The 15861-nt window shown below is 41.7% G+C and overlaps 1 protein-coding gene across 1 annotated transcript; it reads right to left on the minus strand.

Annotated features, from left to right (window-relative positions):
• Window positions 1–657: 657 nt before the first annotated feature.
• LOC146176730 (amblin-like) lies at window positions 658–15193 on the minus strand. Its single transcript, XM_084581034.1, has 4 exons — window positions 15021–15193; window positions 12659–12838; window positions 7866–8045; window positions 658–844 (listed from the first exon to the last, which is right to left on the minus strand). The coding sequence occupies exons 1-4, from the start codon at window positions 15073–15075 to the stop codon at window positions 711–713; spliced, it is 549 nt and encodes a 182-aa protein (XP_084437160.1). The 5' UTR covers window positions 15076–15193; the 3' UTR covers window positions 658–710.
• Between the last annotated feature and the right edge of the window lie 668 nt (window positions 15194–15861).

A 15861-nucleotide genomic window follows, 5' to 3' on the forward strand; every position in this document is an offset into this window, starting at 1 on the left:
CAACGCATATTACTGGCATACGTGTCTTGCTCGAAATCTTTGCCTCTATCAATCGAAAAGGTGAAACAGCTGAAAAGCTGCTCTCAAATTTCGCATTAGGAAGTAACTTGATGTCGACAATTTTTATCATCTTTAGTAGGCTGGAAAATTAAGATTCTTATGAATACATAATGAAAGCTTATTTCTTTTTATATATTTTTTAAGAGGCCTGAGGAAGGAAGCGTTTCCTTGAGTGACATCCTATCCGTGAATGCCATGACAGCACTCAAGCGATGCCTCGTAACAGCGAAGAATGGGATGGGAGGTGCAACAAGCCATGAAAGTGGACATTTTCAGCTCATCCTAGAAGCCGAAAGCCGGAATAAATTTCCGAAATAAATTGAATAAATAAATAAATAAACGCCACCGCCGTGGCCAAATTTAAAGTCGCACTCAGCTCAGCATTTGCATAAGACGGGTTCAATACATGAAATTCTTCATGCCCAAAATGAGAATTCTGCGAGCACAAAACTCAATCAGTATAGATAAACCAACGGCGCCAGCTCTGCTTTCTGACAGAACACTGCCTGAAATTTCATAACCAACAATAAAGAAGGCTTTTGCATAACACAACTCAAATTATTAAGAAAAAAAACGCTAAAAAGTAAGTGAGGTTGAACTACTTTATTACAAAGGGCAACAGTCTTTTATTACTGCTTCGTAGAAGATTTTCATTCCTTTAGGAATGGTGTAGGTAATATGAAAGGCCATCTGGACTTTTTCGGCTTCGGTTCTAGGCCTAAGTTGTACCGCTTTCGAAACGCTTTTGTTCGCTTCTTGCATATATTGCCGGCGTTTCTCTTTCCTATAAACACATATAAAACAAATAGAATATGTATTTATTTCTGCATTTAATTACAACACTTGGGCTGCATCATCTCAAAACTAAGACCACTAAGCATTCTTTGACTTGGGAACACTTAGAGCAGAACCAAAATTTACAATGTTCTGCCAATCGGGGGCATTGAGCCCTCCTAATGAACGCGCCCACCATTCGTATCGCTGTGTTTTTTTACAAAACTTGCTCTCACAGAAGAAGAAAAGAAGCAGAAAGAATCATTTACAGTACGAGCCCCTATGCTCAACATTTTTATTGCGAGCGGCAGGTCAGGGCGGCCGCCGGTTACAATATCCGACATTGATGAAGGGTAAATTTTGAAATCATTGGCATGAGACGGCCACGGACCATATTCTGTAGGTTCATTATCAACTTTCCGATTCATGTCTCATCTTGTGAAAGGGGCGACCATAGTGGGCAAAGTGAACAAGCTGTTACGTCCCGCAAATCTCAAAAGCCCTATACCGTGACGAAAACCTACGCACGTACTTGGTGATCATTGGCTGCAGTATACTGTAAACGATGGAGTACTGCTTGAAATTAACCTTTTTACGACTCATTTCGACAGAGATTTGAATGCTTGGGCTGCTTTCACGAACAACAGTGACCGTTTCTAGACGACTAAATAGATGACAAATAAAAAATGATTCAGACATCATCAAAGAATACAAACACAGGAATAAGTCATGTGGGAGTATTTTGTAAGGCCAGTATTGAGGGAATGCGGGTGACCGTCCTCGTTTTTTTTCCTTCCCTTAGTTAATATGCAATGTGCTCCTGAAGAAGTTGGTAAAATGTATGTCTCATCTCGATCTACGCCTCAAGTTTGCTGTCTTGCGGGACATCCCATAGTATCAGTTTGAAAAAGGGATCGTTTAACCATTCGTCTCTCCTGCTTTATTTTAAGCAGTTCTTCTAACTTTCGAGTGGCCTTTCAATATAATTGTCGCACGTGAGTATTATATTGTAAGAACATTATAAATCCTGAACATGCTATTTAATTATTTATTTCCAATACCTCAAAGACCCCAGCTGATGAGTCGGCCTAATCACGCGTCCGTGCTGCAAATGAGCGCATCTACTCCTCCAATTCCACAGGATGGAAATAACCGTCAGCCCCAAAGGCATTTGAGTAGTTTACGTCACCGATACAGGCATTCTGCCGATGGGAGCAGCTGCCGAGCACGCTTGTCCTACCTGGAAGGTCCAGTTGCTGCTTACCACCAAGAAGCGTGGCCGGGTCTCACATGCGCCTTAACGTCGCGCAGAAAGAGACAAATTTTCGCCACTCCGGAGTTTGAGCAGATTATGTAAACGGAGTCTAAGCTCTTGAGATTATTAAATGCAGTATTTTACGTGCACCATCCCACAATTGTTAAAAGTCTCCTCACGCAACCCTAAAGAAACGTAAGGTGAATAAAAAAATATAGGACTTCTATTAGTACTGTAATAGCTCAAAATACCTTTAAAACGAACGAGATCGATTGACTACGTAAAAAAGCGAATCAGAAGCGCCTACATATCTGGTTCCACATCGGTCCAGATTCTGTTCCAGTTTCGATTTTCAAGGTCAAGCAGGCTTCAGAGAGATGGGCAAAATAAGAAATTTGAGACCCTAATTGGGGCGCACTATACAATTTCTGGCGTTGTTTAACGCACAGTAAAAGGGCGAGATGATATTCATTTGTTCCGAATATACAGAGCACGGTTTTAAGTCAACGTAAAAAAAAAAGACATAAAAATCACAGAGATAAAAATTGCCGACTTTTAAAGCGCCATTTTAAGCTGTATTTATACTGTATTGCTTTAATGCAATGGGCAGTGGGGCTGCTCTGCTCGCACCGCCAGGTGTACGAAACCTACTACGCCTATCAACTCCTTTATTTTCAATCATTTTATCCTCAATAGCTGTCTCACGATAACCACCTGCTAGAACCCACCAATTGGACAAATTTCATCGATCTGGCGCACGCCGGTTGTGCTCAGGCATGGCGAAGATCTAAATATAAATATATAAAAATACGAATGCTTCTGCGAAACCATCATAGAGATCATTTTTAGTAATGTGGCAACTTTGCAAGGAAGTACACAAATTCGTTTAGTACCAATAGCCAAAGTCAAATCCCAGTCACTTATGCTGATTAACTTTGCTTTATTTCAAGAGGTCCATCGATACAGTTGTTCTTTTTTTTATGTAACTTAGGCTAATAGTTAAAGGCTAGGTTAGGCTAGGTTAGGCTAGGTTAAAGGAGGATCAGATGCTGAATGAAACCATACCCAATCCTGGTATTAGCGAATACTTACTCGGAGGTTTGTTTTAATTCCTTTTACGTAGATAAATGATTATTTCTAATTCCTAAACGCCACGTGACAATGTGGTTTGGCACAGCTATTGTGTTGATCTCAAAAAAGTCAATGGATGAACTAGGTCAGTTCAGTGTTACTGTAGCCACGGGAGAGCGAGCGGACCTTCTGCATGTTGTTGATATTAGGGTCTCTCGTTCAGGTAACTTGAAGCCGCACATGCGATTTGCCGGCCATATGTTGCGAAGGTTTTTCAAAAAAATGACACATTTGCGATTCCGTTTCAAAGAAGGAGCATTCCCCCAGCAGCATGCATTTGCTCTGTGATTCGATAAATGTCAGAGTCCCAGACACCTACTACGTGAGCAAAGCACTGTCGCATTCTGGTAGCCGCAGCAACAATGGGGCTGACCATGTTTATTCATTTTATAAACATTAGAAAGCAGCAGTTCAGCTGTGCGGTATCGACCTGTCATATGTGGCTTCTTTTCTTATATTTCGCTCGCTTTGTTTGGGGTGGGGGAGAAAATATCACGTGAGATACATCGCGGAGAAAACATGTTATTCAGGCATTTATTATGATTTTCTACATCTTTCCCCGTCACACATGGCTACTGCAACAGAATAACTAAACATTTAGTAATAAACACAACTAAAAACCTATTAAAGGGCAAATGCATTATGCGTGCAGTTTCACTTTCGTCCTAAGCGAATTTCATTTTAAAAACTTTCTTTCAAGTTACGTGAAACAATATGCGCGGCCATATGCAACAATGTCATTGGGGTTTCTTTCTGATTTCATCAGAAATGTCGCAGCAAACGATCTTCTCAGTCACCCTAAATGCTCTCGCCTTCTTCTATAAGTTTTGCAACATTATAGAACTTGCTCACTGTAGAAGCTCTACAAGGTTGACGTGGCTGAAAGGCCACGCAGATAAAGACATACATTTTCTGCTAAAAGTTATGCTAAATGTTCCAATACAGAGGAGGCCGAAACCAAACCGAGTGCTGTGTTACCCTGTCGTCAAAGTAAGCTTTCCGAAAATTTTCATCCGCATATTAATTTTTAGAAAGCCTTTCCTTTAGACAAAATTAGACAAATTCGTTTCAGCATTATTTTTTCGAACACTCGCGCAAAAAAAGAAACGCTGCTTCGAGTCATCAAGGTTTTCTTTTTTGCAAAGCACATTGTATCTTTATTCTACATGCATTTCGCTTTACTGATCCTCTAGATGCTGAAAAACATCTTGCCAACGCAGATGTTGTTTATTCCAACAAAAGATGTACCACCTGACAGCAAGACACGCTGCTTGAAAGTTTTCATCTTAAAGCAGCGCGAAAACACAGGACTAAAAGGAACAAGAGACGACACAAGCGCTTTTCCTTTGTTCCTTTATTCTTGTTCCTTTTAGTCCTGTGTTTGCGCGCTGCTTTAAGATGAATCCTTTCCAACTCGCCCAGTTTTCTATACTTGAAAGTTTTGTAATCGTAATAGAAAGAGTAGAGCTCGTAATGCTTCACTCCAGAGCTAAATTAGTAAGTAGGCAGAGCCTACATTCCTCTCTTCCAATAGCTCTTCTGTCTTTCCATGTACTTCTCGGGCTCAAACAAACGAGTGAGAAAGTACGCTATCAAGCTTGATTACTATTCGCACGCCGTGAACCTGTACCGACTACCCATACGTGCTGCGTGCCGAATTGCAGATTACGATCAGGGAACATGGTCAGAATTGTGGATAATGTATCGTTAACAACCCTGTGAATGGCAGCCCTAAATGTCAATGGTCGCGGAATTACCGAGCAACGGTGAATATTACTTTGATGCTCATTTAAGACGCTGTTTACGCAAGGGTAGTGTCATGCTAGTTGTTGAGTTCGCAAAATGTTAAAAATAAATTAAATAAAAAGCGCGCTCTCAGGCGCTAAAAAAGAAGTAAAGATGACCTATTTTAGGTGAGTGTGATGTCGGCAATCAAATATTTCATTTTCAGAGGTGCGAAACCACGCTGTCGTTGCTGGAGGGGCTGATGTCACATAGATACAGGGTGCCCAGTTGAATGTAACCAATGTTTTCCACAATACGGCGCATCTCAGCCCCGTGAAATGAACTCAGAAGTGGTGAGAGTCAGCTATAGTAGTCTGCAGTATTTTTTTTTCGTTCGCTTGTGGTTATGTCAACAAATTTTATGTCTTTTAATCTATAGATTTGAAGGCGGAATTGTGAATGCAAAAGTTCTACCTCAGCTCCGTGAAATGAACTCAGAAGTGTTGAGTCAGCTATACTAGTCTGCAGTATTTTTTTTTTCGTTCGCTTGCGGTAATAACATAAAAAATGTATGTCTTGTAATCTATAGATTTGAAGGCAGAATTATGAATGCAAAAGTTCTAGACTGGCTAGGAAAGCGGCCAGCTGCGTTGTTTCCTTCAAGTCATGATTGCGTAGATTTATTCATCGGCCTTTGGTGAAACCTCGCGAAATACAAAAACCGCCACGTGATATAGCAGCAATTTCAGCACTCCCAGACGACCAATCAAGTAACGAAATCTGTTCTCTGTAAGGCTGCCCCGAACACGGGTTTGGCGTTTTTGCACTGGTGAAAAAACATGCGCCAGCGACTGTGGAAAAGCGAGTGAGCAGAAGGACATGATGATTCTTGTTCGCCATGTTCGTACAATTTTTTGAAAGCTACGCTTTTTATCTGTGTCTAAGGGTCATTCCGGCAATAGCGCAACTTATGAGTTGCCTAAATATATGTGTGGTGACAGGGCCCATATTCCGAGTTTGCGTCGTTATCAAAGTGTCGCTATCTCCCCAACCTCGAGCCATATGATTGGTTGAAACGCCGGAATCTAGTGTTGCCACTGCGAAACCGGAAGAGATGGCAACATCATGTTCCGACGTTTCCATCAATCAGATGACACGAGGTCACATGAGATAGCGACACTTCGATAACCGCGCACACTCGAAATATGTGCCCAGGGCCCCAGTTCAGGGACTATAGATTAAAAAAGTGTGCGAACGTGCATATACGCCACAAGTGGATCCGCTATGGCAGTCGCAGACGAAGACCATTAACGCTTTGGTGTCATAACTTTAAAAGGCCTAACTTATGTGCCCATCCTTTCTTTCCCTGCTACACTTTTTTAACGCCCTCGTGGTACGGCGCTCTGCTACTATAGCTCCAGTCGCACGCACCGAGGTAATGCTGCGTCGTAACGCTTGTCCAAAGCGCATGCGAGCGCAAGTGCAGCTGGTTTCTTTTGCGACTATAACAATAAGCGCGAAGGCTGTTTTTCACAATAGTCATCTATTCTACCTACAATGCATTAAAGGGCGGCCGCTTTCGTTATGCCCAGCTGCGCACACCGAGAGTGTTACATGCTCCTGAAGGCACGCGAACCATATTGTGTTGCTGACAAATCATGTTTTTTTTTGTTTTTGCTGTCTTCTCCGCGACTCTCCGCTTAAAGCGAAGATGTTTCAGAGCTGGTTTCAGAGCTGTGGGGTTCTCAGCTAATGACTGGCTGCAAACCAGGATCGCCCCAATGCAGTGTAACTAGGATGTAATATAAGCAGCCGCAAATCTATATCCCAATTACAGTTTCTACGGCTATCATTATCAATAGAACTTCTATTCGTCCAGTGCACGAAGGGCGTAAAACTTTATTGACGCGCAATCCACACTTGGCCGAAGTCGTGAATTTTTGACATATATGTGTACTAAGTACGTGGGCTTGAATTGACCTAATGTTGAATCTATATTGATACAGGCTGTATTTCCTTTCATACGTCTAAGACTATTATACACTCTCTCCTATTTTCTGCTTGCGTAAGAAGACACTATCTCCCGCCTACTAACGTGTTACCGCTTTAGTGATGGCGGGAAATAAACTTTAATTTAAATCAGTTTTCTGGAAACAAATGTGGGCTGTAAGAGCCTGTTTCTATAAATGCAGTTATGTCTAAACCTGTTTTGAAGCAAAAGCTGCTGATGTCTCGTTTTCAGAGGTTGAGGATGCTTCATCCGCTTACATATGCCGGAGGTTAAAGAAGAGAGCTTTGTTCGGAACAGGATCATCAAAAGGCCATTGTATAATGAGCTGTCATTGTGTTGGTGCCAGGGGTATGTGAGTGCGAGCCATTGAGCATTGTTCTCTTGGCGTTAAAGTGATTTTGGTGAAAAGGGGGTTGGTGGTGTATTTTACGCGATAGGCTAAGGCCCTCTGCCGCATAAAAACAATTGTCGCCGCTGCTGGCGTAACTGACCACCGAGAGGGAACACCATTATTAGGTGGATAGGAATTCGACGTCGCTACCACTCGACCTCACGCGGGAATTTCAGATACCTTAAAAATATCGTGCTAAACATGACTTTCCTAGTGTACTGAATGTAAGAAAAACAAGCGTCTTATTCATACCGGAGCCTTGTATCATTTCGGACCTCCTGTTCTGAATACCCGTGTGTACGTCCAGCAAATTATTCTTGCACAGGCAGGAAATTGTAAGAGGCATCGATATTTACAATACGTGTGTCTGGGATAAGCGCGGTGCACTCATACTTGTCTTGTGATGGTTATCTTTTCTATCGAGCGCAGCATTGATACTAAAATAATATTTCTATTTAAGTGCTCTCAGTATTGCGCATACGAACAAAACCCTACTCAAAGCATGGGCGTCAACTTACCGCTACATCTCTTCATGCACGCCTTGCAGCTGGTAAATCTGTTGGAATTTCCGTAACAGCCTCCGTATATGAAACCGCGACACACGTCCACTTCAGCGTCATAGTACCATGATGGAGAAAACCCCGTGCAGTTACCAGGTTTTGGCACCAGGCTGCAAACTTTCTTTACCTTAGAGCCAACTGGAACAATGCAAAATATATTTTCAGGGAGCGAAAGTTTAGGTTTTGGATACCTTTATTCAGACTAGGTGGATTAAGTATTTATTTGCACCTGCCAATTTTCTTGTATCATTCATCTTTTCCCTTTTTAATTGGTTTTAACGCAACAGTAAATGAGCACATGCACAATGGTACGGGTAACTGCATAGTGTATGAAAGCTGACGTGCTTTGAAAGGTTTGTGTCCGATTTAGTAAACACTAAATTAGAACAGCAGTGTGGACTCACTGCTTGCCTGGTCAGCATTTCAGTACCCAAGACATTAAACGAACCATGAAGCAGTTGTGCAATATTCCGAGCATAAAACAAGCACATGCTCTTTATAGAGGATAAATACATGTATGAATCGACCGCAGCAGCGTTGCGTCGCTAAAGTGCGCTAGAGTAGCACATCATGGGAAATATGTTTACCAAAAAAATAAAAATAAAAGGAGTGCAAGTAAAATAACACATATACCGGCTCGAATTAAGGCAGTAAACAGTGATTTACAATATATGTAAGAAAAAGGCAACATTCACTCTGAGGCCCCCGTAATTAAGAGGTGATGACCAATCACTGACTGAATAGCGGACTGATTGGCATAACATGACCACGCGCTTTTGGCAACTGCCAAATTGGGTATTTGGTTTGAAATGGGCTTGTGTGATTTTCTATCAAGAGATCTTTCAATTACTTGTGAGAAACGCTGTCTCTAGGCCACATCGGCATATTTGTGCTCCTTAGGAGTGTATGATAAATAGGTTCTGCTCTATAACAGGTGTAAAGGAAGTGCGGTATATGGACCGGGATTTGAGCCATGAACACTGTGATGTCATATCGGCAAGGATTGATCGTAATTATCTTAAAATAATTATCGGGGTACAGAATAATTATTTTAGCGAAGAAAGTTAATTGAGTTGTCATTGAGAGAGGAAGCAGTTCCAGGAAATATATAAAAAAAAGAAGCGTTGCCCAGGTGAAACAAGGCTTCCCACCATGTTCAAGCAAATCTTTTTATTTTTTATCGCAGCTGCTTCTGTTCTTGGTTTGCATCCACTTAGTCGTATGTAAATTCACAAAGACGTGGTAGTGTTTATCAGTGCCATATCTAACATAAACAACAGCTTGGGTACAACCTTTAGCCTAGCAATGTCCAATTACAGCGTGGAGCACGTTGTAATTAATTAGCAGCGTGAAAAGTATCTTGCTAAAGAATGGGTGTGGTATCAAGCGATGGTATAAAGTCCTTTTTGACATTGTCCTCGGTTATGTTTCTTTTAAATGAGTGCCCTCTTCTGTTTGTTTGTTTGTTTTGTTTTCTACCACAAAATGCTTGAGGAGAAATTCGCAACCCTTCCTTTGCTCTCAGGCGTAGCTTCTTTATTTAGGCTGGCTTCAGCAAACGGATATATAACATTTATGCGTAATATAAGAACACTTCTTGACAAATATTATTTCGCTTATTCAAATCAATTCAGATTTCCTCTACAAATCAGATTGACCTCCACATTTCACTTGGTGGAGGTCAACCTGAGGTTCCCGGTACCCATCTCGCCCAGGAACTTCGCAGCAGAACATTGACTACCCCGCACCTCCACCAAGTGAAATGCCGATTTAATGGTTGGTTGGAACGTCTAGCGCTGGCAGTAATTCGGGAACAGCAGGATCGGAATACCAGCCGCAGGGCACAGCTTCAGCACGAGAGAGATGGGCGCCGGAGACCAGCGATGGTGATGGCGATGCCGTAGCGTTGTTTCTTCTTCATCTTCTTTAAAATATAATTCTGGACCCTTGCATACCGTCAATAATCCTTCACACGTACTTTAACAGCTTAAATAACTCTGACGTAAATATCGAACGGCCTAAATAAAATAACTTCGCAGAGATATCAAATTACATAAATTACATGCAATGGCGCCCCTACGCCAGGTCTGGTGAATTCTTTATCTCATAGTTCAAGGACAAATTTTATGTGCACCATCTCTCTACTGTAAAAGAAACTCAAAATCACGTCGAGGAATCACAGCTCTTGAGTGCTAGGCGTTGCTTCCTTTCGACTGCTCTCAATAATCTGTGTTAAGCCATTGGACCCATGAATTTAGCAGCATGAACGAAGTCCATCTTTTAAGGTCATTTTTGCTCTTATCAACAGGTCAAGGTATGACACGCCTAAAGCATGCCGAACCATGCTTGCGGCCAGCCAGTGGGGTGACGCCATATCATTTTGCATAGTAAAGGTTCTATTTTTTTGAAAAATTTGTTTTGGAACTGTTCCTTTATAGCGCTTGTGTTTCGCCTTTTCCGCTTAATAAAAGCATTGCGTGCATCATAACAATTGCATGAGTGCATCCTCGGCTCCGATTCTTTACCCAATTTGTTCATAAAAATTAGTTTCGCAAAACAAGGAGATAAACGATGAAATCCACAATCCTTCCCTTGTCACGAAAGAAAGTTAGCATAGTAGCACAAACCTCTTTTGTGGTAAATGCCCCGCACTGTTGTTCCGCGACACAAAGTAGTCTACTGTTAATAGTTTTCTCGTTACCTAAATAAAAATCCGAAGACTAAGCCAAATTATGAGGACTAGAATTATGATGCTTTGCATTGTGCGTTTTGATAAAAGTTCAAGTACGGATTTATTTTTTATTTCACTGTTCAGCGCGCCAGTGCACCCATGGTACACATCACATGTACCATAGTTCAAAGCAAATGATTTTTCTATTCATTTTCACTTGTACTAAACAGTGAAGATAGTTTGGTATCAAATCAAAAAACCTACCTTTATTGCGATGCGCTGTTTTTTTTTTTTTTATGAAATGGGTAGTTAACGAGACTGGAGGGACTTGCTTCTTACACAGTCATTTGCTTACTGGCACCCTCATCGTTTTGCGCCAAACTAAACAAGCCCTTTATTGCAGAGCGTATTTATTAGATACTATTTCTTAGGAGCCATTCTTATTGCTAGGAGTAATTATGTGTGAAGTATGTTTCGCGATGGAGGAAAAGGCGAGGAGGGGGAGCAAGGTTCGAGTTACTGCTCCGGAATACTATATGTCAAGCATACCTGTTTTGCGTCCTTATATTTGCGGATAGACACATATCCTCTTAAATACCTACTAAGATTAACATTTTGCCCTCGATGTGTTCTAACTGAAATTTGAAAACAGGACAGTTTTTCTAGTTCCTCCTCTCCCTTTAGACCATGGAAGCAGCGGGAAGCAGAGAGAAAGCAGATGGGAATTAAGTGAGAATGAACTTGGGCAAAAACATCGAGCGAGGTTTCTGCGTCGGTCCTACACTCGTTTAATTACGCATAGGCGCACGCTGGTTAATGCACGGAGGCAACACAATAGGAACACTTTAGGCGCCGTTAAAGTTGCCTGTGCGGCACCGCTAAAATCATACTTTACTATATAGGGCGATGCTGGATACAATGTCAGTGCAAACACTCCGCGCGTGTTCCTTCGCAGCTTGCCAAATGCACGCCTCGCCACAATACTTCCATAGAAGGAGTTGTCTCTGCAAACAATATTACTGGTTCCTGAAAATCATATTTATTGAGCAGTTTCGTCTAGACGCAGGGGGCTAGAAAAAACTAAATAAGGCTTCTAATTGATGGAGTTCGAGCCCCCTTTGAACAATAGCAGACGAATATTTACAAAGGAAGTACATTTCTGATACACGAAAACACCAGTTATACAATGTTAATGCTAACCTCACTACCGCGTTATTGTTGCTCACGTTTTTGAGTGTCATATTAATTCACTGAGGTTGTTAACTAATCCTACTCGCGCTATGTATGCAGCTTAAGAACAATCAGAGCGGGTAAAAAATCTCAAATTAATAATTGACTATTTCTGCAAGCTACTTTTCATGCACTCTTTTATTGTTAATTAGGATTTCTTTTATTATTTTATTAGAAATCTCATTCCTTATACTGCTGCTATATGCTTCATATATCTGTTTATTTTTATACTGAGCACGCTGTGGTAAACATCCTTTTTAAGGCGAAAGTCATTGTTGGCTCATGGAATGCAAAAATAATCATACCAACTGACAGTTAAAACAGCAATCTGTCTCCACTGGCGATCTAACCACCATCCCTCTTATCATCAGGCGACTTCACAAACTTCTAAGCTAATACCAGTACTTGAAAAGCCGATCGTAATTCTTGTCTAGCGAGAGGATAGCAGTAGATCGAATATTTTATGGGAATCCCCCGAGATGGAGCAGATTTCTAATAAGGGAGTAATTGCTTATTGATATCCACCCAAGCGCAGCCAGGATAGTAGCAGGATAGTAGTAAGATAGTAGTAGCGATGAGAACTACGATGCAATAGAAGACAGTAATAATGAAGACAGTAGCAATGACAATAACGGGCATTTAATTGATAATGATGATGGCAGCGATAATGATGCCGATGATGATAATTGGGGTGAAAATGATCATGCAGTTAGCGAGACCGGTCCTGTAAAGCGGCCTTCAACATTTACGCTCTTAAGCAGACCTAAGCGGAGTCCAGTAGTTTTTTTCTTTTTTTAATTTGCACAGTGCCGGCCATGCAGTCATATAATAATGTTTCATAATTACTCACATGTGCAGGCTTTTTGGCATTCTTCTTCTGATCCAAACCTATTTGCATTTCCGCCGCATCCGCTGTAGATGAACCCTTTGCAACTTAGGGACCATATGTCGTAATACCAAGCAGAAATCTTAGATTTACAATTTCCAGCCGCCTTTAGTCTCCAGCAACGGGACCATTTCACACTTGCAGCTGCAATACAGTAGCACGTCTCGTCATACTGCACACATTTGCTTTTATTCGTCTTGACGGCAGTTAGTGAGGTAAGTGCATTCAAGCGGCTGACTAAGTGGACCATTATTGTGCTCTCAGGACATAACAAAGTGATTAAGGTATACCAGTCTTGCAGTGGCCACTCCTAAATTACTCATACTTTGGCGAGGGCTACAAAACGTCTTAAGAAACCTCTTTTAAATTTGCTCTCCTATATAGGGCCATTTTCTGTGACATATAAACTGATGAGCATCTGCTTCCTTCAAAAAAACTTAATAAACAATGCACGGAAAAGTGATATGTTGTGAGTATAGGCAGCACAAAATTTCTTTTCCCCTATACCGCCTAAAGACATCAAAGATGCCAGCAAAATATCAATTTTAAATAATTACATAGGGACATTTGAGAGCGCGGCAGGCAGTTGTATCAGCACTGCTCATACATGCCGGTAAAAGCTATTTTGCCGGCATTATTTACACTTGAATTTAAAAATGTATACCGTATTTACTTGATTATAACCATCCACCTTTTTTCGCAACTTTTGAAGGGGGTGTTTCGGTACAGAAAATTTAAATTCCTCCTCCCCCTCCCCCTCGTTGATTTTGAGGCGATATCTTGAATAAACGAGTGCGAGAAATATAATTTTATTTGGAAACACCTTCGGCAAACGCATTAGAGTTCGATTGAACCTAAATCTTGGTCAGCCCTTTTAAAATCCATTCCGATTTACGTTACGGCTGTCACTCAGCTGGCACCAAAGAAAGCCTGCAAAACCTAGCGAGCTCCGTTGCAAGACCGCCACTTCCAGGTCACCGCGAGAACACACTGATGTAGTTGTCGCTTTCGGTCGGCTTTTGGCATGCTGTGCCGCCAGCCATAGCCTAGTGTCGCAACGCTAAAACAAGGCTCTAAAGTATCATCGTAGATTAGAGGAAGCTTCAAAACATTTTTGACAACTCATGACCCAGTATTCGTAAATTACTCTCCTTGTGGCGAAATACAATAACTCGAATACTCGGAATGAAAAAAAGACGCCGTGCTTAAGAAAACTTCAAGCGGTATCAAGTATATTATGGAGAAACTGATACTAATCGCCGTCCTCCATAGAAAAGTATTGTGAAGAAAAGTATCAAGCCTTTCTAGGCGCGCCTTTTCTTCATAGGTTGCTATTGAAATTGTTTTGTATAATTGACGACAATAACATGTGTGTAAGACTAGCTTTAAAACGAAGAAACATCGCAAGCTGAAAATAGAGGAAAATATTGTGGTCCACCACTCTAAAGTCCCTTATAATCTTTGATTTCGAAATTCAAAATTCCTCCGCTTTCTGCAAGCAAAATCATTTTGAGACAAATGCCTACCACTTCGTTGCTACGCATGCGACTAAAATTATGATGTGCGTTATACATATTTGGTAGTGGTGCTCTTCTTTTACCTTAAAACATGTAACAAAAGCGCCTCGCGCGGCGGGAGGTTTGAGTAGTAAATACGACGCACTAAAACAAGCCAATCTGCAAACGTGCCGGTAGTGTAGCCCTATTGTAGCTTAATTCTCCTAGATGAAAATGCTGGCGGAGGAATCATTACTGCTGCAGAAACAAAACATTTGCAAGCGTAAGCCTTCGGGAATGCACGTAGAAGAGGTACAGCAAGCTTGGGAATAAGTACGATGCATGTACAGTCTTTGTCAATAATATACGGCCCAACGTGTTCGCTTGTAGACCCTGTAACAAGGCTCCTGTAAACAATACTGGAATATAATAAACAATCTAGAGAAGAGTTCGGACGAGATTTGTCATCTACGAGGTTTCGAACGCTGGAACGAGCCCAGATATGGCGCTTAGAATCAAAACCCATGGGCTGTATACTTTTGACAAAGACTGTACAACTGTAGGCTAAAAAACAAAAAATGTCACCCTTCTCCTTGGCGTTCTAAAAGATAGCGAGCTCATGAAACACAGTACATGATCCTTACTTTACCATCTATGATGAAAAATTCAAAGGTGTAATAATCACTGCCTATTTGCCACTCGGTTTTCGATGTAAACAAATGCTCTGACTTGCTTTAGGGTTCCTAGCCTAGAAACGTTAGACAATTCTGACAAACTTAATCAACTGAAAATCTTTCCCCAAAGAACCTGCTGAATTAGTACAAGCCTACCTTGTTCGACGAGGAAATGCAAAGCCAAAGCTCCTAGGATAGCTTTCGGTTTCATATTTCAAGCGCTTTCTTCCACACAATGAAAACCAGAAGCCAAACTTCGAGCACTTGCTTTTTGCTTCAAGGGCGCAGGTGTACGAATGTTGTTGACACCTTTTGTTCTTTTATTTCGCTACCTTCTTGCCCAATGACAAGAGCGCTCAGTTTCTGAAACCTTTGTGCCGCGCTGCGTAAAAATTCGCCTCAGTGACTAAAAGCCAATAGGTGAAAGTCTGCGAATTTTCTGCTTCTATTCCCATGCAAACAATGCTGCATGTAACCTCTCTCGTAGCTGCAGGCGATTGAGACGCATACATATGAGCTGGTCTGTGAGCTCATCAGTGTACTTTCACACAACGCACGAATAAATGTTTTCATAAGGTGGAGCTATGGGTAATCCCATTCTGTATTGTCACTGTTAATACTATTAGCAGCGAGCGGTTCTACGCACTAATATGACAGCGGTGCATTACCTGCGGCAAGCTAAACAGGCGATTTTCGCGGAAAAGTATCGCCCTCGGAAAAGTATAGCCGAGGAGCGCCTAACGCGAAGATGGACTGGCTTACGTCAGACAACAGCGCAGCGTGACGTCAGAGCGGATTGCAGCTGCCTTGCTAGGGCCAGTTCGCAGAAGGAGGACTAGGTTACTGTGAGCCACTGTGCGCGCAACATGAAAGCCATTGTCGGCGCAGAAACATCCTGCCATGCGTGCTACGGAATATGAAGCCGACCAGCGTAACCTGTGGCCTAGCATCGCTGGCACATGAAGGCAGCGTGTACAAAGGCGATTGGTCTAAGCCA

This window comes from Amblyomma maculatum, chromosome 10 (genome assembly GCF_055883805.1).
Source record: "Amblyomma maculatum isolate TAMU_Amacu chromosome 10, ASM5588380v1, whole genome shotgun sequence".
Lineage (NCBI taxonomy): Eukaryota > Metazoa > Arthropoda > Arachnida > Ixodida > Ixodidae > Amblyomma > Amblyomma maculatum.